A 22,852-nucleotide genomic window follows, 5' to 3' on the forward strand; every position below is an offset into this window, starting at 1 on the left:
GTTATAGGCTGCTCTCAAGCATTTCAGCGGAGACACGCTAATGCAGGAGGAAGGGCGAAGCAATGAAATTCAAGGCAGAGATTATTCTTGGAAGACCATCCCTCCTCCTGCTGCTGCTACTGCTTCTCTCGCTAAATGCTTTCTGCTGCAAGAGGATGCCCTCTGATGCATACTCTTTCTGCAGCAGGGAAGGGAAGGGGGAGAGGGAAAAGCTCTGCAGTTTTTTCCTTCCTCCCCCCAGAGTTCCCACTGCAGCGAGACTGCATCAGAATAAAGAAGGGGGAGGGGAGGGGAAAATGCAATGGATATGCCGCAAGCAACTTCCCAGGGAAGACCCGGGTTTCTTTCACATGCAAAAAAAGATTTGAAAAATTATAAGCATCAAATCACCCTCTAACCTCAAGCAGACACATGCAATCCCCACCCCACACCCACAGCAACTTAAATCAGAAATAATATTGAAACCCGGAGGGTGGTTTTAGGGAAACGGGAATATAATTCAGCTGTTCTTTCTATGGATCCCCTAGGATAATTCCAACCGGCTCCAAATCAAAAGTTGAAGGAACAGCTGGGAATCTTCTCCATGGGAGTCGGGTAGGAAGGCTGGTCCCCGAAACCGAGTCATTTCTGCAAATCAACGGAACTGTTTTGATTCCTGGAGACCATGGGCATATTAAATGAAATATAATTTTAAAATAAAAATAATTTCAAATAAATTGACGCTGCATCAGAGTCAGGTTATCAAACACTCTTGCTTCACACACACACACATTACCTGCCTTCTCCCGGACCTGTGTTCTGCAGCTCTCCCTTCCTCTCGGTGGAATGATGCTTGTTAAAAAGTTACAAGCTTCTGCTCAGGAGGCAGGACCTGGGAAGGAGTCCTTGCACGGATAGCATCCAGGGAAGCTCAGAGAAGCTGTTTAAGCAGGGACAGGAGACAAGAAAGGGGGGGTGTCAATGGGGAGGACATTAAATATATTAAATCACTTACTTTGCAGGATTGCATCTTCCTATGGAAAGGCAAAAACCACCCCCACGTCAGAGGCAGCATTCTGCCTCCATCAGTTTTCTGCGAATGTGGAAGCCAGAGAGTGTTGCTAGTCAATGAATGCATCACAGCTATTCTGAACATCTTCTTTTTGATGGATAGTTGTCGCAGGAAGGTTCTTGGGGCATGGGAACGTTGTGTGTGCTCGCACACACTTGTGTCTGCTTGTGTTACTCTGCAAAACTTAGAATCCTATCATTTTAGAGTTGGAAGGGACCTCAGTGGTCATCTAGACCAACCCCAGTCCTGAACATTAGTGGTCCCCATCTAAAACACAAACAATTGTCTCCAACTAAGTCCTACTCAGAGTAGGCCCACTGGAACTCGTGGAGCTGAGTTGCCCATGTCAATTAATGCAGCAGTTCTACTAAGTTAGTCCTGCTCAGAATGGGTTCATGGAAATGGGTAACTTCAGCCTACCAATTTTAGTGGGTCTCCTTGGAGTAGGATCAACATTAGCTAGACCTCCAAATTAATCAAAGTTTGACTGCAAGTTAGGATTACTACCCAGCCACCCTTTATGCCTGAAAGACACCTTTTGTGCGTGCAGAGAAGCAAATAATAATTTGGAACATTTATAACCCATCTTTCCTGCTTTCACAGGGCTTTGCCCACGGCAACATCCCAAACACATAATGTGTATTTAAAAGCAGTGCCCCAAAAGTCAACAGAGTAGAATAAAATTAAGTGGCAGCAGTAGTTCATACACACATTGATCTACTTAAAAGCATTTCTAAGCCACTTAATATTTGAAAAATCTCAGAACGGTATTATACAAAAATGCAACATTCAAATGATGAAACTGGGCCGTAAAACAGAGATACGGTAGGAGTGCCAACAGCTAAGGGGCAGAGCAGCTGCCAAGCACGCAGAAAGCCCCACTGCCCCAAATCCAATCTCCAGCACCTTTAGGTGTGGCTGGGAATTGCCCTCAACCTGAAATCCTGGAGAGCTGCTGGCGGTTTGTGCCAGGACAATGCCGAGCTAAATAGACCAATGGTCTTACTCAGTATTCAGCAGCTCCCTATGCCCCATGGACATTTCTTTCTTTTCTTCCTTCCTTCTCCTCTTTGGCTAGCTAGCACTTTCGCCCATTCAAATGAGTCTCTACTGGTTAAAAAACCTCCAATTATTTTGTTCGTAAAAAATAAAAAGAGTTTGGGGTGAGGGAAAGCCAGCTAAACCCACACTCTTCACCTGCTGTTTGCGGACCAGGCCTTTAAAAACATGGGAGCAAGCAAGGCCATTCCCCACCTATGGCTACTACAGTGGTACCTCGGGTTAAAAACTTAATTCGTTCCGGAGGTCCGTTCTTAACCTGAAACTGTTCTTAACCTGAGGTACCACTTTAGCTAATGGGGCCTCCTGCTGCCGCTGCGCCACCACTGCACAATTTCTGTTCTCACCCTGAAGCAAAGTTCTTAACCTGAGGTACTATTTCTGGGTTAGCGGAGTCTGTAACCTGAAGCGTCTGTAACCCGAGGTACCACTGTACTAGACATGATAGCTATGACCTGCCTTGATGACTGAAAGAAGCAATGATTCTGCATACCAGCTGCTGGAAGCCACGGGACAGGAGGGTGTTCTCATGCTCAAACCCTGCTTGCTAATTTCCCACGGGCATCTGGCTGGCCACTGTAGGAATGGGATGCTGGACTAGATGGGCCATTGGCCTGATCCAGCCGTGCTCGATTCTGATTCCTATAACTAATTTTAAGGCCTGCCACAAATGCAGGGGGGTTGCGGAGGGAGGTTTCTGGTTACGATGCATTATTTCATTATAATTATTCTAAGCAGTTTTATTATTATTTAGAAATATTTAGGAGATGCAGGAAAATTCACCTTCCAAACCAACCTCTCCAAGCTCTGCCGCAACCCAAAACGGATTCGTGCATGGAGTGTGACGACTTTCAGCTTAATTATTTGGCGGCATGCATTAAGTTTGATATGCAGTCCCGCTGGTATCAATGATTTGTATATCTAAGGCCTTCTTGCTGGGGTGAGGGGAGGCAGAATGAAGCTAGATGGGGCAGGGGAGATTATAGCAGCATTTAAACCCCCCTCACTTAGGATCAGGAATCGGAGAGCGCCAGGGGAGCTCTGCCCACGCCCCTTCCTTCCTACCTACCTCTGCAGTTCCCCAAGCTTTCTGTAACTGCAGCAGCTCCTAACTCATCGGGTATGTGTCCTCTGGACATGCTGCGCGTGTGAGCATTGCAGCTCCACTGCAGCAACTGGCGGCCGGCTGCAGAGTGTTCCAGGCCGGCTGGCTCCTCCACTCCACTAGCCAGGGTAGACATTGCAGGTGCAATGTCCTTGTCTTTTCCAAAGAGAGAGAGAGAGAGAAAAGAAAGGTTGGGATGGAAAGGAGCCCATCTCATTAAGCTGTGAAAGCTGCAAGGGATTTAAACCCTGCACAGATCAATATGGAGAGTGGATGCTTCGTGGCAGCCAGGGTTGCAGTCAGCCATTATTTTACTCAGACACATTGAAATGAATGGCACTGCAAACTGCCCTGTGATCTTCGGAAGAAGGGTGGTAAACAAATTTAATAAATGAAATGATGATGATGATGATGATGATGATAAGCCTTTGATCATCAGTTAACACTAATGTTCTTTACTTGGACTTCATTATTTTAACCCACATGCAACTGTGCTTATTGTGCATGCCTGTTTTTTGGTTTTGGTTTTTGCCTTTTAATTTTCATCTGTTGTTAAAACTGTTCTCTCTGTTTGTCTTTTTAAAAAAGAAAAGAAAAACCTTCACTACCACCACCACCCCAAAAAAGAAAATGAAATAAAAGAATGAATGAGCCTAAGTTAGCCATGTTTGTTAACTTCAGTGGGGCCTACTCTGAGTAGGTCTAGTTCTATATGTAATTGTTTTGTAGGGCTGATTTTACTTTCTGTAATTTTCAGCACCCGCAGCTTAAAAATGTTAATAGTTAAGCAGTATATAAATACCTTAAACAAATACTATACTTGTTTTAATTGTTGTTATATTAGCCAAGGCACAGTCTGATCCCCTCCTTTGGTAATCCTCACAGAACTCTAGCCCAATGGTTGCCATTAATTTGATTTTGAATTGATTTTAGAATGAATTGATTTTAGAATGCATTTCAATTAATTGATTGTGATTTTATGTAAATTGTGTTACTTTTATTGTTGTTAGCTACTCTGAGCCCAGCTCCGGCTGGGGAGGGCGGAATATAAATAAAATGTTATTATTATTATTATTATTATTATTATTATTAAACACAGCTTTTTATCCTGGCATTTAACCACAGAGTCGTGTGTTTTCAGGGGCCACCTTGATTGCTGTGACTGTAATCTGTTATTTAATTCTGAATTTTAAGTTGTCATAATCTGTCCTGGTACCTGCTGGTTGAAGGACAGGTAATGAATTATTATTATTATTATTATTATTATTATTAATGCCCTGTTTCGCAGGTGTGCTTTTGCATTGTTTTTGCAGATTGTGTTGTGAAATCGCTTCAAGACGCTTTGGAGGAAGCAAGCCATATATTTTTTTTAAATAACGGCAATATTGTTTTCTGCATTCTGAAGCTTCAATGTTTTTGAAAGAGCAGGGCCTATTGGAATGAATGGACCATGTCTATTCATTCCAATGGACCCACCAACACTGGATATAGTCCTTACTCTCAAGTAAAGCACTGCACGTGTGTATGGGATTGCAGTGTTGAAGGCCACAACATCACAAGTGTGGTCTAAAAACAGCAAGATTAAAAAATGCACCTAACCATTGGTCAACACTGCCTTCCAACAAAAATCGCTTTTATAAAAAAAAAGTTATTTCCCCCACGCTTTATAAAAAGCCTTACCAACGCAGCCCAACGGATATCTACTCAGAAGTAAGCCCCGTTGAGTTCATTGCTACTTTCTCTTAGGCAAATGAGGAGTGTTGCAGTCTGTTACTTGGCAGCAGAGTTCTCCCCAACCCCAAGCGCCTTCCTCCCCACTTGGTTACCAGTTACAGTTTTGGCTGCACTCCTAAGCCTATTTACCTGGGAGTAAACCCCCCTGAACTTAACGGGACTGACTTCCGAGTAGGCATCTAAAATTCTCCCTCCCGCATCACAACTGCCTGCACTTGTGCAACGCGAACCATACATATTTTCTTTTTTATAAAAAAACAAAAAGCCCTGCTTGTCATTTGGAAGAGGAGGAGCCTTCTTGCCCTTCCAAGGAAACCAGATCAAGAGCGCGCTTCACGTTTGCTGCAAAATTCGCTTTTCGGGGGCTCCACGCCGCCAGTGGGAGGGAGGTGAGTGCCCTGGATCAGCACTGGACCTACAGCAAATTGGGAAGGGGGGGGGGCGGTCCAGATCTGTCAATCAAGTCCACTCCTCTTCCACCCCCATCGCCCGCTAAACAGGTTCCTGGTTGCACCATGGCAAATTGAAAGTGTTGCGTTGCGCCGTTGGGAGAAAAAGGTTCGTTCTGAGCCTGCTGGAGGAAGACCCAGGAGACGAGATTTTAGTTTATTTTTAACTGTTTCTTTGCAAAGGCAAGCAAGGCAGCCGCCTCCAGATCTGGCCTTCCGCCGCACCAGACCAGCTGATCTTGCAGTGGAGCATGGCAAAAAAAAAAAAAAAGGTGCACCGTGGTCAAATCAGGAAGCTTTCTCTCCTCGGCCTGGGTTTGCTTCTAATAAAACTCCTAGCCATTCGATCAAGACAGAGCTGGAATTGCCCGGGTCATTCTACAGGGTCACGGAGCGTCCTGGGAACTGTAGTTCCTTAAGGGTGCTGGCAATTGTAGTTCTGGGAGGTCAGCACCTTTAACAAACTGCAGTTCCCAGGGTTCTTTGAGGGGAGGGGAGTCATGACTGTTAAAAGTGGCATATGGCTGCTTTAAACCTGTGGTGTTGGTGTGACCTGAATCAGGGCTGAGGAACATGTGGCTTTACCTCTCTTGCTTTTGCTTTTTTTAAAACTGGACTACAACCCCCATAATCCTTGACTGTTGCCTACGCTGGCTGGGGCTGATGGGAGATGGAGTCCCAACAGCATACAGATGGCCACAGGTTGTCACCTCTGGCCTAGATTAAAAAGCCCAGCAAGGCTTTCCCTGGCACTCAAATAAGACCTCAACCCACTGAAAGCCTTGCTGGGCTCAAGGCCTCTCATGGGAACCACCTTTGTGCAGAATGGTACATCCCAGCCATGCAAACACACAAACACCCCTCTCCATCCAGTTCAGCAAGAGTCACAGTTCAATAACATGCACAAGCTAGAATGTGCAGGGCTAGCTGAGAGTGTGGCCTGAGACTAGGGGGGTGGTGCATGGCCTGGGGAGAACCTCAAAGACGATACAGAGAGGTTTGGAAAGCCATATTAGGCCTTAAGATTCCCTATCCTTGGGATTTTATTCAATACACCCACAAGACTGCTCCAGTTGCTTTTGCTCACATGATGGTTGAAAATCAGTAGTCCAGTGCTACTCACACACTTCCTTGTTTGATCAATCTGACGTGGAAGCGGTTAAGCAAATTATCAGCTTCCCCTCCCCTCAAATAGTCTGGGTTTATTTGCATGACAACTGGGCACAGATAAAGAAATATTGTTGGAACAGCTAGGTGAATTTTGTGCAATTGGATGGGTGTTGTGTAACTAGGGAGTTTTCTGGTGGGAGGAGGAATGTCTTAGAAGCATTTCAAGCTGCTGAATCTGCTTCAAGGAGATGAATGGATCCATCTCTGGTATTGTGGTCTCGTCAGCAAAAGAAAAATGCTCTCGTGCGCGCGCGCACACACACACACACACACACACTTATCAGGGCATACTTTGCACATTTGTAGATATTAATTTGACACCACAAGCTCAAGTGTGGTTCAAATCACTACTCTCCTTTCTGGCAAGTAAGAATTGGCTTTAGGCAACCAGTCAGGGAAGCTTTTTGAGAGTTGACTCTTTCAAGCTGCAAGGGACTAGTGTAGGTTTACTGTGGACCTTGTACAGAGCTATTTCATAGAATCATAGAATCATAGAATCATAGAGTTGGAAGAGACCACAAGGGCCATCGAGTCCAACCCCCTGCCAAGCAGGAAACACCATCAGAGCACTCCTGACTTATGGTTGTCAAGCCTCTGCTTAAAGACCTCCAAAGAAGGAGACTCCACCACACTCCTTGGCAGCAAATTCCACTGTTGAACAGCTCTTACTGTCAGGAAGTTCTTCCTAATGTTTAGGTGGAATCTTCTTTCTTGTAGTTTGGATCCATTGCTCCGTGTCCACTTCTCTGGAGCAGCAGAAAACAACCTTTCTCCCTCCTCTATGTGACATCCTTTTATATATTTGAACATGGCTATCATATCACCCCTTAACCTCCTCTTCTCCAGGCTAAACATGCCCAGCTCCCTATTTACAAGACTGGGTTTAGGGCTGCCATCTTCTCCCCACTGAGATCTATAACTTTACGTGGTATATTTTATTTGTATACTGCCATTCATCTGAAGACCAAAGGGAGGTTCACAACATAAAAATACAAAATGAGAATACAAACTACATAATAAAAACTGTGTCTTTATAAAGCAACCCAAATTATTTCTTTAAAGCACTTTTGTGTGCCTCTTTAAAACCCTTGTGTATCTTAACCAGCTCAGGACCACAAAACCAGCTCAGACCCTGCAAGCATCACCTGAAACCCATCTTCATGTGCCTCCTCCATGAGAGGTCCAGGGGGCGGCAACACGAGAACTGGCCTTTTCTGCAGTGGAATGCTCTCCCCAAGGAGTCTCCCCTGACACCTTCATTACAAATCTTTAGGCACCAGGCAAAAGCATTCCTCTTCTCCTAGTTCTTTGGCTAATTAAACAGTCTATGGTGTTTTAAACTGTGGGGGTATTGTTTTTGTACAAATAGCAGTGTAATTAATTAATTAATCAATCAATCAAATCAATCCCATGCACCCTGAGAGGGACAGATGTTAGCCATAGTGAATATAAAACAGGGTGGTGTAAGGAGAGAGGAATGTATGCATTACTATTCCCGCCCGCCCCCCCCCGCAAGGAATAGGAGGGGTCTAGTTTTACCAGGAAAAGTTGGAAGTTGCTTATCTCTAGTCTTTTGTTTACCCTACAGCTGAATACGGCAGCCAGACTGGTTTTGCAGATTCTTTCTCACAAGTTTAGAAGACATAAAGGCAGCAGAACTAGAAAGAAGCTGGTTCCTCAGCAGGTGACTTATTCCACGGCTTAGGTAAGTCTATATGGCAAGATCAGCAAAAGGCAATAAATTGGATTGGCATTTGTTTAGAAGTTAGGGGAGGGTGAGCACAGCTAGTTGTGGGTCTTCTGGTCCTAAACCAGCATGCACCAAACTGGTACCCTCCAGAAGTTTTGGACTAGAACTCCCATCAGCCCCTGCTATTGGGCTGATGGGAATTGTAGTGCATAACATCTGGCAGGCCCTGTTATAGGTAAAAGGTAAAGGACCCCTGGGTGGTTAAGTCCAGTCAAAGGTGACTATGGGGTACAGTGCTCATCTTGCTTTCAGGCCAAGGGAGCCAGCATTTGTCCACAGACTGATTTCCAGGTCATGTGACCAGCGTGACTAAACCGCTTCTGGCGCAATGGAACACCATGACAAAAACCAGAGCACACAGAAATGCCATTTACCTTCCTGTCACAGCAGTACCTATTTATCTACTTGCACTGGTATGCTTTCAAACTGCTAGGTTGGCAGAAGCTGGAACAGAGCAATGGGAGCTCAACTCATTGCATGGATTCGAACCACCAACCTTCTGATCAGCAAGCCCAAGAGGCTTAGCGGTTTAGACCACAGCACCACCCACATTCCATACCTTACCTGGGTTGTTACATACTGCTACCAAAAAGGGTAAAGGAGCTCACCCCACTTCCCTAAGTTGTAGGATATTCCAGTGTGCCCTGATTAGTGGGATCTGATTCCTTGTAATGAGGTTGAATTGGGGTCGTAAGGGTGCTTTTGTAATAACTAGTTTTATTTACAGATATATTTGTTTTTAAAATCTTAAAATTGCGGCTTACAAAGCCATAATACATGTTGAGGTATTACTGAGAGCTGAATGGAAAATGTGCATTAAAAAAAACCCCCAACATATCAAGAGGATGATACATTATTAGGGTTGTTTGCAAAGCTAATCCTACCCAGAGTAAACACATTGAAAAAAATTCCTCAAACCAGAGCCAGTGTGGTGTAGCGGTTAGAGTATTGGAACTAGAACCTTGGAGACCAGAGTTCAAATCCCCCAATCAACCATAGAGCTCGCTGGATGACCTTGAGCCCATCACTGCTCAACCTAAACTACCTTGCAGGGTTGTTTGGGGGGTTAAATGAGGAAGGGGAGAACCATGTAGGCCCCCATGGAATATCAATGCAAAGAAACAATTACATATGTCCATTAATGTCAGTGAGTCTACTCTGAATAGGACTGAGTTGGCTACTACAGTCCTTAAAGTTAAATTTTATATTGATAGCCCAGTTGGTTCAAGCGTGATGCTGATAATGCCAAGATTGCAGGTTTGATCCCCAAACGGGACAGCTGCGTATCCCTGCATCGCAGGGGTTGGACTAGAAGATCCTCAGGGTTCCTTCTGATTCTATGAATGGACAAGGACAGTTATTTTTTAACTGATTGTATGTATATATTTCGGGGGTGACATTAGGCAAACTTGTTTTAACTTCTGACTTTTACTGATAACTTTTATTTTATGTAAACCGCTTAGAGGTTTTTTATGATCAAGTGGCATGCAAATTTCTGTTAGGTAAATGAAAGGAAATGATTATAGCTTTTAAAACTTTCCTTCCAGCTCTCTGTGTTTCCCAAGATGCTTTTCAGAGCCATCTTTGCCCTCATCTTCCTCTGGGGAGTCCTCCCTTCTGAGACCAAAGAGTCCCGTGGCCACATCTCTGTGGTCCTCCTGGGTGCCACAGGAGACCTTGCCAATAAGTACTTGTGGCAAGGACTCTTCCAGCTGTACCTGGACGAGGTGAGCCACGGGCATAGCTTCACATTCCATGGGGCCGCTCAGACAGAGCCTGAGCAAGGGCGGAGGCTGGTCTTTGAACGGCTGAAGTGGCTGGCCTGTCCCTCAGACGTACCCCCAAACAGGTGTGCTGTGTTGAAGGACCAGTTCATCAGACTGACAGATTACCACCAGCTCAAGACAGCAGAGGACTACGCCACCCTAAACCGGCAGATTACGACCACGCTCAGTCAGGAAGGCATGGAAGAAGCGGGCAGGATATTTTACTTCTCCGTGCCGCCGTTTGCCTACGCAGAGATTGCCCGCCACATCAACAGCAGCTGCAGGCCGCCGCCAGGGCTGTGGCTACGGGTGGTGCTGGAGAAGCCTTTTGGCCATGATCTCAGGTCAGCCCAGGAGTTGGCTGATGAGCTAAGGACTTTCTTCCGGGAAGAGGAGATATACAGGGTGGACCACTACCTTGGCAAACAGGTGAGTCTCCTTGTGGAAGCTGGAGGGGATATAACTTGGTAAACATGGGAAGCTGCTTCCTGAGTCAAGCCATTAGTCCATCTAGATCAGTATTGCCTACACAGACTGGAAGCAGAGTTTTGGACAGGGTTCTGTTCCAGCCCTACCTGGAAGCATTTGGAATAGAACCTGGGACCTTCTATGTGCAAGACAGATGCCTTACCACTGAGCTACAGATTTTCCCATAAGGCATAGGAACATAGGAAGCTGCCTTATCCCAAATTAGACCATCTAGCTCAGTATTGGCCACTCTGACTGGGAGCAGCTTTCCAGGATTTCAGATGGGGACATTCTCAGCCTTACCTGGAGATGCCAGGGGTTGAACCTTAGACCTTCTACTTGCAAAGTAGATGTTCTAAAACAGACTTTCTTAACTTCGTCTTCTGGAAAACATGCCCAGGGTGGTTGGGGCAGGTGAGCAGAGGCTGGCAACATCCCCCCCTGGAAAAAAACAAGAATGAATCAACATGTGCAATAGCACAAAGTGGTCAAATTCCTCAAAAGTACTGGATTTGTAAATAAAACAATAAAGCAGGGGTAGTCAATGTGGTGCCCTCCATATGTCATTGTACTCCCATCGTCCTTGACCTTTGGCCTTGCTGGCCAGGGCTAATGGGAGTTGGAATCCAACACCTGGAGAGCCACAAATTCCCCATCCCCTGGGCTAAGGTGGGCTTCAGTTCCATGCATCCGTGGCTACTAACCCTGACCCTCCACTGCCGGATACAGGTTGCCCCTGAATGCCAGTTGCTAGGAATACAAATGGGGAGTGTGTTTACTTCTGGATAGGGCTTCCCATAGGCAACTCTTTGCTCACCGAGAGAACAGGATGCTGGACTTGTTGTGCCTCTAAATACCAGCTGTTGGAAATGACCAGTTCTGTCACACTCAGCTCCTGCTTGTGGGCTTTGGGGGGGCATCTGGCTGGAATAGGATGCTGAGCTGGATGGGTCATTGGCCTGATCCCACAGGGCTCAGTGTTGTAAGATGTAGTGATGGCCACCAACTTGGATGAAACAAATCCCTGAAGGATAGGGCTATCCATAGCCACGTTCTCCCTCCACTGCCAGGGGTGGCAATGCTTCTGAACGCCAGTTGCTGGAAATCTCAGGTGGGGAAAGTGCTCTGGTGCTCAGGTCCTGCTTGAGGGCTTCACCTAGGGGTACCTGGCTGGCCACTGTGAGAACAGAATGCTGGACTGCATGGGACACTGGCCTCACCCAGCAGGGCTCTTCTTATGTTCAATTTCGTGATGAAATAAAGCTGTAGACCAGTGCTCCGAATGTGTGTGGTGGAATTACCTGGGGGGTTCTAAGAGGCAAAAGGGAAGCAGTGAGGCACTGGAGGTGTAAAGGACTCTCAGACTTTGAAAAGCTGGTGCCATTCGTTTTGTTGAATTAATTAAACGAAATAGTTTTACCTTGGTTTTGAGCAAATGCGCAATTAATCGTTGCTGTTTTGAATTTTATTGCGCCGTTATCTTCCTTAGAGGGTTGCGCCAAACTGCTATGCTGAATATTGTTTTTTATAGAGTAGGGTAGGGGGCACTGGAGATTAGTTTTTATTTTAACTCCCCAAGGGGGAGGTCGCCTGAAAAAGTTTGCTGCTGTAGGCGAAGGCGTTTCCCCACCCAAGTAATAATGGCCCGTTATTTTATTAGCTCCCACCACTGCTGTAAACTGGCCACACCAGCAAAGCTGTATCCATCTGATTTCCCAATCAAGGTCAGAAACCTCAATTTCGCTGAGTCATCAACCCCTGCCGACCGCCCTCTACACTCTCGCTAACGGAGAGTCAGCCAAGCGCCAGATTTTCCAAACGAGGCTTTTAATTTGATAAGGAATGTGGAGCACGCACAATTCTCTTTTACGTTTGCTTGTTTGTTTTTTGATCAGGCAGCTTTACAAGGGGGCAAAGTCTTTAGCTCCAAGGCAGTAACAAAATGGGCGGGGGGGGGGAATATGTCACTGTGGCGCCAGTGAAGGATGAGGGTTTTTTATTCCTTGGTTCAGGAAGCAGATTCTGGATAGTGGTAATCAGGTATTTGTTATTGTCATGCAGGCTAGTATTAATGCAGTTAAACCCCAAAATTTGAAACGTGGTATCAGCATTTTTCTAATTTTATTCTCAATTATAAATTTTATTTATATATTTTTTCCTTCAAGGACATAGACTTATTCTGAGGCTGCGTTCATACCATATATCTAAAAAGTATCACACACACACACACACACACACACACCCCGGCAAAGAATCTTGGGAACTGTCTGTTAAGGGTTCTGGGAATTGTAGTTCTGTGAGAGGTAAACTACAGTTCCCATAATTCTTTGAGAGGATGGAATGCGATTTAAATGTCTTGTGTGTATGCAGCCCAAGTTTCATACAAAGATCCTTTCACGTGTCAACCATGTTCCACACAAACAGATAATACCACACAGGCCTTTTGTTTTTTTCTCCTAGCCAGCCAGCCAAACCATAGGCCTACCTGGCAGTGGCTCCCTGGGGTTTCAGGCCGCAGGCATTCCCATAAATTGAATGTATATATGAATGAATAATCCTCACAGAAGTATTCCGTCTTTGTCTCGACTAGATTGCAGGTGGGAACTTTCCAGGCAAACATACAGCATTTTGCCTCATAGCGGTCACATCTTTTTCTGCCGATTTTTCCTTTCCCAAAAAGGGGGTGTGAGACTGTTACGCGGCGGTGACCAGCACGTGGCAAAATACAGTATTTTCTCCACACAGATATCTAACATGTCGAGGAGAGCCAAGCTCCTGACATGCTAGCTTTCTACATGGGGGGAGGCTTCCCCCCCCCCCCCGCCTACATCACTCTGTGGGAGCATTTGTGTACCCTTCATTTGCAGTCTGAACTGGTATAGTCCCAACACTGGTTGACTGCCTTTTTTTGAGGCCTCGTCCACACCATACATTTAAAGCACTATTATGCCACTTTAAACTGTCATGGCTTCCCCGCAAAGAATCCTAGGAACTGTGGCTTGTTAAGGGTGCTGAGAGGAGGCCTCTTTTCCCCACGTCACGTAGCTACACTTCCCAGAATGGTTTAACAACCAGTCCTTCTTCCTAGGAAACTGGGGATTTTAGTTTTAGTTTGCATTGGTAATGTGAGTATTTACCTCAGCAACTCCAACCCCCCTGGGGAGGCAGGGGGTTAGATCTTCACAGCATCTGTCTGATTCAGCCACTTTTGAGTCCACAGGGAATTCAAAAGTGTGTGGTGTGTGTACATTTTTATTTATTTTTTGCAGGTAAAGGCTTTTTCAGATGAAACCTTCAGAGTTTTGTCCGTTTGCCAATTTTCTCTCTCCCCTCCTCTACTAAATTCCAGCACCTTGATTTCCTCTCCCCCTCAAAATCCAAATTAAATGTTAGGTAAACTTATATACTATTAGAAGGGTCGTGACTTAAAATCTCTACCAGCATTCCTCCCACCAAAGTAAAAATAAAATCTAAATACAGCTTTGAATTAATTTTGGGTGCTTTTGGCGGGGTCAGTACCTCTCCACCCCACAAACATAAAATATTTCAGTTCAACCAATGTTTGGCTATGGGAGGGCAACAGTGCATTAAAATGTTAACTTGTTTTTTGTTGGTTGACTAAAATATCAGGACCCCCCCCCCCATGCTGAATCAGATATTAAGGGGCAACACACACACGTATGATGAAATACATTTGGGTATTTTTAGCTTAGAAAAATTGTTAAGGACACAGTAGAGGTTTATAAGAATGTAAGATGCATAAAACTACGGCTGGTGCAGAGAAAATGGAGAGAGAGGTTTTTCTCCTCCTCTCTCTCATCGTCCTAGAATTTGGGGCCATCCAGTGAAGGTGAATTTTGGGATATTCAAGACAAACGAAAGAAAGGACTTTCTTCATGCAGCGCATCGTTTAAACTATTATTTGAAATTATTACCTGTTCATTTTATTCTTTGTGTATATCTCTGACCTTTTCCTCCAAGGAGCTTAAGGTGATATACGTGGCTCTCCCCCTGCTCCTCATTTAGTCCTTACACCAACCCTGTGAGGTAGGCTGAGAGGCAGTGACTGGCCCAAGGTCACACCCAGTGAGCTTCGTGGCCAAGTGTGAGGATTTGAACCCTGGTCTTCCAGGTCCTAGTCTGACACTCTTAACTATTAAAGCCCACTGGCTCTCGGTGTGGAATTTCCCATGGTGTGGAAGTTCCCGTCATCTCCGTAGTTGTCGCAGTAATTTATTTATATTCTGTGCCAAGTCCCCAGAAGCAATTAAACATTTATCCCTCTGCTTTTGATTTTTTTAAAAAAATCTCTTCTGTCTTCCCCTGCCCTTCCTGCCCTTTCATCTCAATTATTTCCTCCCCAAAGGCTGTGGCTCACATCTTACCATTCCGAGACCAGAACCGACACCATTTGGATCCGATCTGGAACCGGCATCATATTGAAAGGGTGGAAATTGTCCTGAAGGAGACAGTGGATGTGAAGAGTACGTGAGTCTTGATTTGAAGTCCGCTGGAGGGGTAGCTGTTACATTCACACATTTTAATAAAACAGGCCCCTCTCTGAATCCTGGGAACTATATGTTTGCCCATGACAAAGCTACAGTTCCCAACACCTTCAACAAACTAAAGTTCCCAGAATCCTTTGGCAGAAGCCGTGTACTTTAAATGTGTTGTGTGGAGACACTTTTATACCACTTTTCGTGGCTTCTCCCAAAGAATCCTGTGAACTGCAATTTCTTCAAGATTCTAGGAGTTGTTAGGAGACCCCTCACAGAGCTATAGTTCCCAGCACCCTTAAAAAACCAAAACCCTACATTTGCCAGGATGCTTTGGTGCTTTAAATATCTGATGCAGATATGACCATGGGAAAGGGGACCCTTTGCAGATCTGGAATGTGTCTTCTTTTTTTAAAAAAATGATTTTTATTAATAATTTCAATATAACAAATTATCATAACATATCATCATCAATCCCCCCCCATTTCCCCCTTCAAATATTTAGGGATATGGTTAACATCAAGAAACAAAAATATCTACAGAGATAATTATGAAAAAGTGTGGTTTGAGATAAAAAGAAATCTAGAAATGTGGAGCAGAATGAATCCCTCCTTGCTAGGAAAATAGCAGCGGTAAAAATGAATGTTTTGCCAAAAATACTATTTCTTTTCCGGTCAGTCCCAGTAATGGTGAAAGATGATTGCCTCAAAAGATGGCAGAAGGAAATTTCTAAGTTTATCGGGGGGGGGGGAGGCCAAGAATAAAGCACAAGATACTCACAGACACAAAAGAAGTACCAATGTATTTTGAATTACCCGATATGTACATCACCTCAAGACAGTGGTTTCATCCCCACAGCAACCCTGTGAGGTAGGCTAGTCTGAGAGACTGAGGAGGCCAAGGTCACCCAGTGAGTTTCATTGCAGGATTTGAACCCTCGTGTCCCAGGTCCTAGGGCAGCGCTCTAACCACCATGGAAAACTGGCTCTCACGTGGGAATTGCCTTGAGACGGTGGGGGTTTAGGGGGAAATTAATACATGGGTGGTGCTGATAATCAATAATAATAATAATTGTGTTCATGCCCAATGCACAAGTCGCCTGAGTCGGTATAATGCGGTTTTCCCTGGGCTGCAGATCAATCCTCATTGAATGAAGCCCCCTCCCCACCTTCCATGCTAGTATTATTGAGGAGTGGGGAAGGCTGCAGGGCTTCACCCACCCTGGAAGCTGGCTGTGGTCCTGCTCCTTGCGACCCCATTCTCAGCTCCGTCAGGACAAGCCAGGCCTCACGTCCCCATGAACTCAAGGACACAGCTGTGCTCAATTTCCCTGCAGTGGCTGCTGCATTACTTCCACAGCGCCGGTTGCACCTGCCGCCTGCCTCCGTTCTGGGGACAGCCGCTTGGCCACCCTTCACTCCCTGCAGCGGCGGTGCCGTGCCAGTTAGCCATTGCCTTATTAAAAAAAAATAGTTGAGTGATTTTTCTTTTCTTTTTAAAGTTGTTGTGGTTTGGCAAACTCCCGTTTGCTCCCTGCATCCTGGTTGAGGAAAAAAAGGGGATAGTCGCCGGCTGAGACCTACTCAGTATGAACAGACCTGAGCGAGCCGTGGCAGTTGATTTCAGTGGGTCTACTCTTGAGTAGGTTAGCATTGGCTTTAAACCAATGCCATCAGGCTGTCTCCTTATTTCTCTCCCCTTTGCAAGACTTCCAAGGGGTGATCTTTCATTTGCTGACAGCCCACTGCCACCAGCCCCCACCCCCATCCCAAATGCTCAAGTGATGCCTGCATTGCCCAGGTCCTGTGCCAAAATGTGTGTGCAGCATTGATTACACTAATGAATGTGCGCCGGGTTGTAAGGAGATGGGGTGTTCTCGGTTCCAAAGTTTTTAAGAGGGTAGAGAGTCGCACTGTCATCTGCAGAGAGATCGTCTGCATCTGAGCACCAAGGAGAAATGAGGGAGGGGGTTCTCCTAGAGATAAATTGCCTTTCTTTCCTCCCACTTCTCCCCCCCCCCAACATATGCATCACACCTGATCACCAGGTGTTGTTGTGTACTGGTTGTCCACTCAGTTTTAATCAGAGTAGACTCATTGAAATGAACAGCTATGTCTGTTAACATCAATGGATTTACTCTGTGTAAAGTTGAATGGCTCCTACTTCCTACATTTGAAGCACAACCACACACTGAGTCCTGGGAGCCGTAGTTTTAAAATGCTGGGAATTGTAGCTCTGTAATGGGTAAACTACAGTTCCCATAATTCTTTGGAGGAGTAGTGTTTTAAAGGGATGGTGCATGTGTGCAGCCTAAGATATGAGCCAGCCAGGGCTGTTGAAAGGAAGGCCTGCAGCTAACCCTTTCCTGTAACCTCTCAAGGGCACTGCAGTATGAGGCTGAGCAGGACCTCTCACTCCTTCCAGCCAGTCTGACATTTAAATTTTATTTCAATTTATTCTTGTTCCGTTTCATTTCTGCTTGGCTCTTCCTCCCGAGGAGCTCAGTAGCAGCCCACGGGTGAACAGGGCTCTTGCCTGTTTTGCAAACATGCACAGCAGAAGCTTAAAACTTCTTAGGTTCTCAGCTGGAGTAGGGAAATTTTGGCTGCATAAACAATATATATTTAAAGAACGCTCCCCCACAATAGAATCCTGGGAACTGTAGTTAAGTCCTCAGTGAGCTACAGTTCCTAACACCCTTAACAATCTATAGTTCCCAGGATTATTTTGAGGGGCGTGTGCTTTGAATGTATGGCATTTCCACAGCCACTGTTACAGTAACACATTCATGACTTAGTTTTTCTAAAAAAAGGATTGGATAAATTCATGGGGGATGGGTTTGTGAACATAGTGTAGTGGGTTGAATATTGGACTAAGACATGGAAGAATAGGGTTTGACTCCCCACACAACCATAAAGCTCACTGGGTAATAATAATAATAATAATTAATATAGTCATGATGGCCATGTTAAGAGGCAGCCAATCTCCTAAATTCTAGATTAAATGATTTTGCATTTAATTCATTTTTTAAAAAATCTCTATTCTTAGCTGCTCAGGAAACTTTAATTGTTGGGCAACATAGGAATATTGGAAGGTATTCAAGTAAGTTTTACTCAGAGAAGACACACTGAAATTAGTGGGCCTAACTTGGTCATGTTTGTTGATTTGAGTGGCCCTCCTCTGACCAAAACTTAGCTGAATTTTGGATTCAATTTTTGAATCAATGGATTGTCTCCAATGTTAGTCCTACTCTGAGTAGGCCCATTGACATTAATGGGCATGATTAATGGGTCCATTAATTTCTATAGTTCTACAAACTGTTGCTATTGTTATTATAAATCTCATTTATGAATTGCTTCCACTGTGGCATCTCAAAGCAATTTAAAATATAATAGCATGTGTACATCAGTCACTTGTATGAAAAGAGTTAACAACAATTGTATATCTAAAAACAATTAGCAAAGCAATTATAAATACAAAAACAGTTTAAAACAGCAACTCGTAATAAAATCAGTTCAAATCCAAGACAGATACCCACTGGGGTAAAGATTTTTGAAGTCATAGATCCATCTAGCTCAGTATTGTCTACACCAGGCTTCCTCAACCTCGGCTCTCCAGATGTTTTGAGACTACAATTCCCATCATCCCTGACCACTGGTCCTGCTAGCTAGGGATCATGGGAGTTGTAGGCCAACAACATCTGGAGGGCCGAGGTTGAGGAAGCCTGGTCTACACAGAGTAATATAATCCGAGGCATCATTGTATCCAAGGAGGGCCTATTGAGTTGAGATTCCTGCATTGCAGGGGGTTGAACTACCAGGGATTGAACCTGGGATCTTCTGCATGGAAAGCAGAAGTTCTGCCACTGAGATACAGCCCTTCCCATAAATAAACCAGTGGGTTGCCAAGCTTCTCTCGCTATTTGGGCATCATTTATGTGTTGTTGTTACTGTTGTTCCCACCCCCGGTGCTCAGATCGCACTGGCTTCTACGAAAAATACGGGGTCATCCGCGACATCCACCAGAACCACCTCACTGAGATCTTAATGTTCCTCGCCATGGAGCTCCCAGCAAATATCAGCAGCTCCGAAGACGTCATCCGGAGCAAGTTGCAGGCTTTCACGTCGCTCCAGAGCCCAGAGATAACAAGCGCTGTCATTGGCCAGTACATGGCATACAACAGCCACGTGAGGGAGGAGCTTCAGAAGGGGCAGGACTACTTCAGCAGGACTCCAACCTTCGCAGGTAAGTCCAGTGGGGGTAAGCGTGGCCAAGTGCAAAAGTCGGAAAACACCTTCCCTGGGTGCAAAAGAGGACGGGGCTCTGGCACTTTTAATAGCTGCTTGCCTGTTAAGCAGCACTTGGTGGAGTTCCCTGTTAAAGGTGCACGAGCCCTTCTCCACCCGCCCAGTAATTTTTGTATCTAAAATAAAAGATATAAAAAAATTAATATCAATTAACAGCAACAACCCCACCCCCTAACAAAAGCCCCTGGGCCTAAACTATATGCCAGTCCAAGAGTCTGTTCAGCAGCCTCAGCTTTTGTAGCTGAAGTCAGTCAGGCCGGTTGGGGAAAGCCCACTGAGTCAGGGAGCAGGTCTTCCAGGACCCACAACCAAGACAGTTGCGACATAAGAATAATAACAACTCTTCTGCATCTTTTGTTTCAGGTGTGCTGGTTCACCTGGACAACCTCCGCTGGGAAGGGGTCCCTTTCATCCTCGCCTCCGGGAAAGTCCTGGATGAACGGATCAGCTATGTACGCATCCTCTTCAAGAACCGGGCCTACTGCACCCAGAATGAAACAATGTGGGACCCCGAGAGCAGCCAGTGCAAGCCCAGGCAGATCATCTTCCACATCGGGCAGGGAGAGCTGAACTCGCCCGCCATCCTGGTCAGCCGCAATCTCTTCAAGCCCACCATGCCAGACAGCGGCTGGAAGGAAGTCCGCGACCGCCCCCAGCTGCGCATCTTTGGACAGCCCCTCTCTGATTACTACGTCTACGTCCCCGTAGCGGAGAGGGACGCCTACTCAGTCCTGATCTCCAGGATCTACTCTGGCAAGAAAGAGTCCTTCATCACTGTGGAGAACCTGCTGGCATCCTGGGCGTTTTGGACGCCACTACTGGACGGGTTGTCTAGCCAGGTCCCGCGTTTGTACCCAGGGGGGCGGGAGAACGAGCAGCTCCTGGATTTTGAGATGGTGGGCAGGGAAGTGTCCTTCGTGGCGAAAGAGACCATTGAACTGATGGACGCAAGGGACGAACAAACCCCGGACAAGTACAAGACTATCCAGTCCAGGTTTCGGCAAAGCCAGCTGATCACCGCTTGGTCGGAGGAACTGATCAACCGGCTGGCATCGGACATCGAAGCGACGGCGGCAAGTGCCGTCCAGAGGTCCGGGGAGTTCCACATGGCGCTCTCGGGCGGGTCGAGCCCCCTGGCTTTGTTCCGGCAGCTGGCTACGCGTCACTACGGTTTCCCATGGAGGCAGACCCACCTGTGGCTGGTGGATGAGCGCTGCGTCCCTCTTACTGACCTGGAGTCCAATTTTGGCACCCTGCATGAGCAGCTGCTCCGCCACGTCCGAGTCCCCTACTTCAACATCCACCCCATGCCGGTGCACCTCAACCGGAGGCTCTGCGTGGAAGAGGACAAGGGCCCCGAGCTGTACGCCAACGAGATCGCCGCCCTGGTGACCAACTCCAGCTTCGACCTGGTGCTGCTGGGGGTGGGTGCCGATGGGCACACGGCCTCGCTCTTCCCGCACTCACCCGTGGGCCTCGAGGGGAGCCAGGGCGTGGTCTTCACCGAGAGCCCAGTCAAGCCGCACCAGCGCATGACCCTCACCTTGCCGCTCATCAACAAGGCCAAGCGGGTGTCGGTGCTGGTGATGGGGAAGGGCAAGCATGACATTGTGACAGTAGTCAGCAGGGTGGGGCACGAACCCAAGAAATGGCCCGTCTCCGGAGTCAGCCCCAGCTCTGGCCAGATAGCATGGTACGTGGACTATGAGGCACTGCTTGGATGATGCCCCGGTAGTTCTGCCTTCACCTCCTCTCCCTCCCCCTTTGCCTGTCTTGGCATTCAGGATATCGGGCAGCTGTTGCAGCTGTCTTCAGGAAAATTCTTCTGTCTGGTGGCAGGGAGTTCCACTGGCTGTTAATGAGACTGTATTTTTATTTTTGTTTAAAGAAAGATCTGTAGACCAAGGCCTGTCTGATAACCTGCTACTTCTGACAACAGCTGGCCTTATTTCACCATTGGCCCGCAAACTTAAAAGCAGGATGTGACAAGCCCTTCAGGTATGTCCCTGATGTGCTACACTGCCACCGTGCGCAGAAGATCCATTTAGACATCATGGCTCATAGCCCTTGATCAACCCATTCTACCCTGTGGGATTTGTCTAATCCTGTTTTGTTTGGGATTTTTAAAGCTGTCTGTGCTGATGCCTGTTCCCACATCTTGGGGCTGTGAGTTCCATCGGTTAACGATTGGGACCTGTGAGCTTATGAGTGGTGGCTTTAAGAGCCGAGATGTCCTCCTGGCTCTTTCTTCTGCCGTGCTCAAGTCTCTTCACTGCTGTGTGCCTCACTTTCCCCTCTCCTCTAGAGGAAAAGGAGGGGGGTCTCACAAATGCCCTAAAACATCCACAGTGGAAATCTTTGTTTAAATAGCCCATTGGAAATTTGTAGGTTTTGGCTCCTGGTAAATGGCTCCACGGTGCATCTCTCCATATATAGATATAAATATATAAAAGATAGTGTGTGTGTGTGTGTGCGTGCACGCGCACACACACGTGCACAAATACACACGCACTGTGCTGGTATACAAACATACCCACAACTCCTCTTCTGAATAATTTATGCAAAGGGAGCCAATATGCAAATTCATGAACTTCTGCACAACCTGAGATCTCACTTTGCACTGAGCAAATTCATGAACTTCTGCACAACCTGAGATCTCACTTTGCACTGAGCAAGTCCTCCTGCAGAGTATTAAAACACCAGCCGTCCCAAAAACCTTGTTTCCTCCTGTGAAAGCTGGATTGCAGCCTGATCCAGAGAGGAGGAAAGCTTTCCTATGCCTGATAATTTCAGTGAGCCTAGCTCAATGCTGCATTGAGGTGCTAGCCTAGGGGATTTTCTCATCTTTGCAGGGTGGTGGATGTCAAAGCCAGCTCCTAGCATCGAAGCAGAATGGCAAAAAAAGGAAAGACAACTAGATTCTGCCACAAGGTGGTGCTGTTACATGAGTTTTCCACTTTTTCTTGTTAAGAGTTTCTTTTAAACTAGGCTTAAAAAAAATAGTGGCTTTCGAAGTCTCTTTTGTGTTCCTACTGATTTTCCCATAAACTGTGGCACAGGACTGCATGAACGCAAATCGTAGCCACACCATACATTCCTACATTGCAGGGGTTGTACTAGATGACCCTCAGAGTCCCCTCTAGCTCTGCAACTCTATGATTTACACAGCACACGGTCCCTCTAAAATCCTGGGAATGCTAGCTTACATATCAGAACTACAATTCCCAGCACCTTTAACAAATGGCAGTACCCAGGATTTTTGAGGAGAAGCCATGGAATCATAGAGTTGGAAGGGATTCCAAGAGTCACGTAGCCCAATGCTTTGCAAGGCAGGAATCTCAACATGTGGCCCCCAATCCAATCTGAAACCATACCAGCTTTGCAAATGTGCTGCAGTTTTATTGCTGAACCACTAGGAATTGTGCATAAGAAATGTGGTGTGGATGCGACCTGAATTTCATTGCCTAGAGCTGGGGGGGACGGGACCTGTGCCTTCT

The 22,852-nt window shown here is 46.2% G+C and overlaps 1 protein-coding gene and 1 long non-coding RNA gene across 4 annotated transcripts; one reads left to right on the plus strand and one right to left on the minus strand.

Annotated features, from left to right (window-relative positions):
- Positions 1–473: 473 nt before the first annotated feature.
- LOC128419774 (uncharacterized) lies at positions 474–10,986 on the minus strand. Its single transcript, XR_008331915.1, has 3 exons — positions 10,856–10,986; positions 776–919; positions 474–627 (listed from the first exon to the last, which is right to left on the minus strand). It is a non-coding gene; the product is annotated as an uncharacterized LOC128419774 (long non-coding RNA).
- Positions 5,224–21,818, plus strand: H6PD (hexose-6-phosphate dehydrogenase/glucose 1-dehydrogenase). 3 transcript variants are annotated; one of them, XM_053400851.1, is made up of 6 exons: positions 5,224–5,338; positions 8,138–8,273; positions 9,866–10,513; positions 14,919–15,036; positions 19,024–19,293; positions 19,719–21,818. In XM_053400851.1, the coding sequence occupies exons 3-6, from the start codon at positions 9,884–9,886 to the stop codon at positions 21,077–21,079; spliced, it is 2,379 nt and encodes a 792-aa protein (XP_053256826.1). In that variant the 5' UTR covers positions 5,224–5,338; positions 8,138–8,273; positions 9,866–9,883; the 3' UTR covers positions 21,080–21,818. The 3 variants fall into 3 exon arrangements, with proteins under 3 accessions (XP_053256826.1, XP_053256823.1, XP_053256824.1); XM_053400848.1 differs by having other exon boundaries at positions 8,157–8,273; XM_053400849.1 differs by lacking the exon at positions 5,224–5,338 and adding an exon at positions 5,374–5,507 and having other exon boundaries at positions 8,157–8,273.
- The last annotated feature ends 1,034 nt before the right edge of the window (positions 21,819–22,852 follow it).

This window comes from Podarcis raffonei, chromosome 8 (assembly GCF_027172205.1).
Source record: "Podarcis raffonei isolate rPodRaf1 chromosome 8, rPodRaf1.pri, whole genome shotgun sequence".
NCBI classification, from domain to species: domain Eukaryota; kingdom Metazoa; phylum Chordata; class Lepidosauria; order Squamata; family Lacertidae; genus Podarcis; species Podarcis raffonei.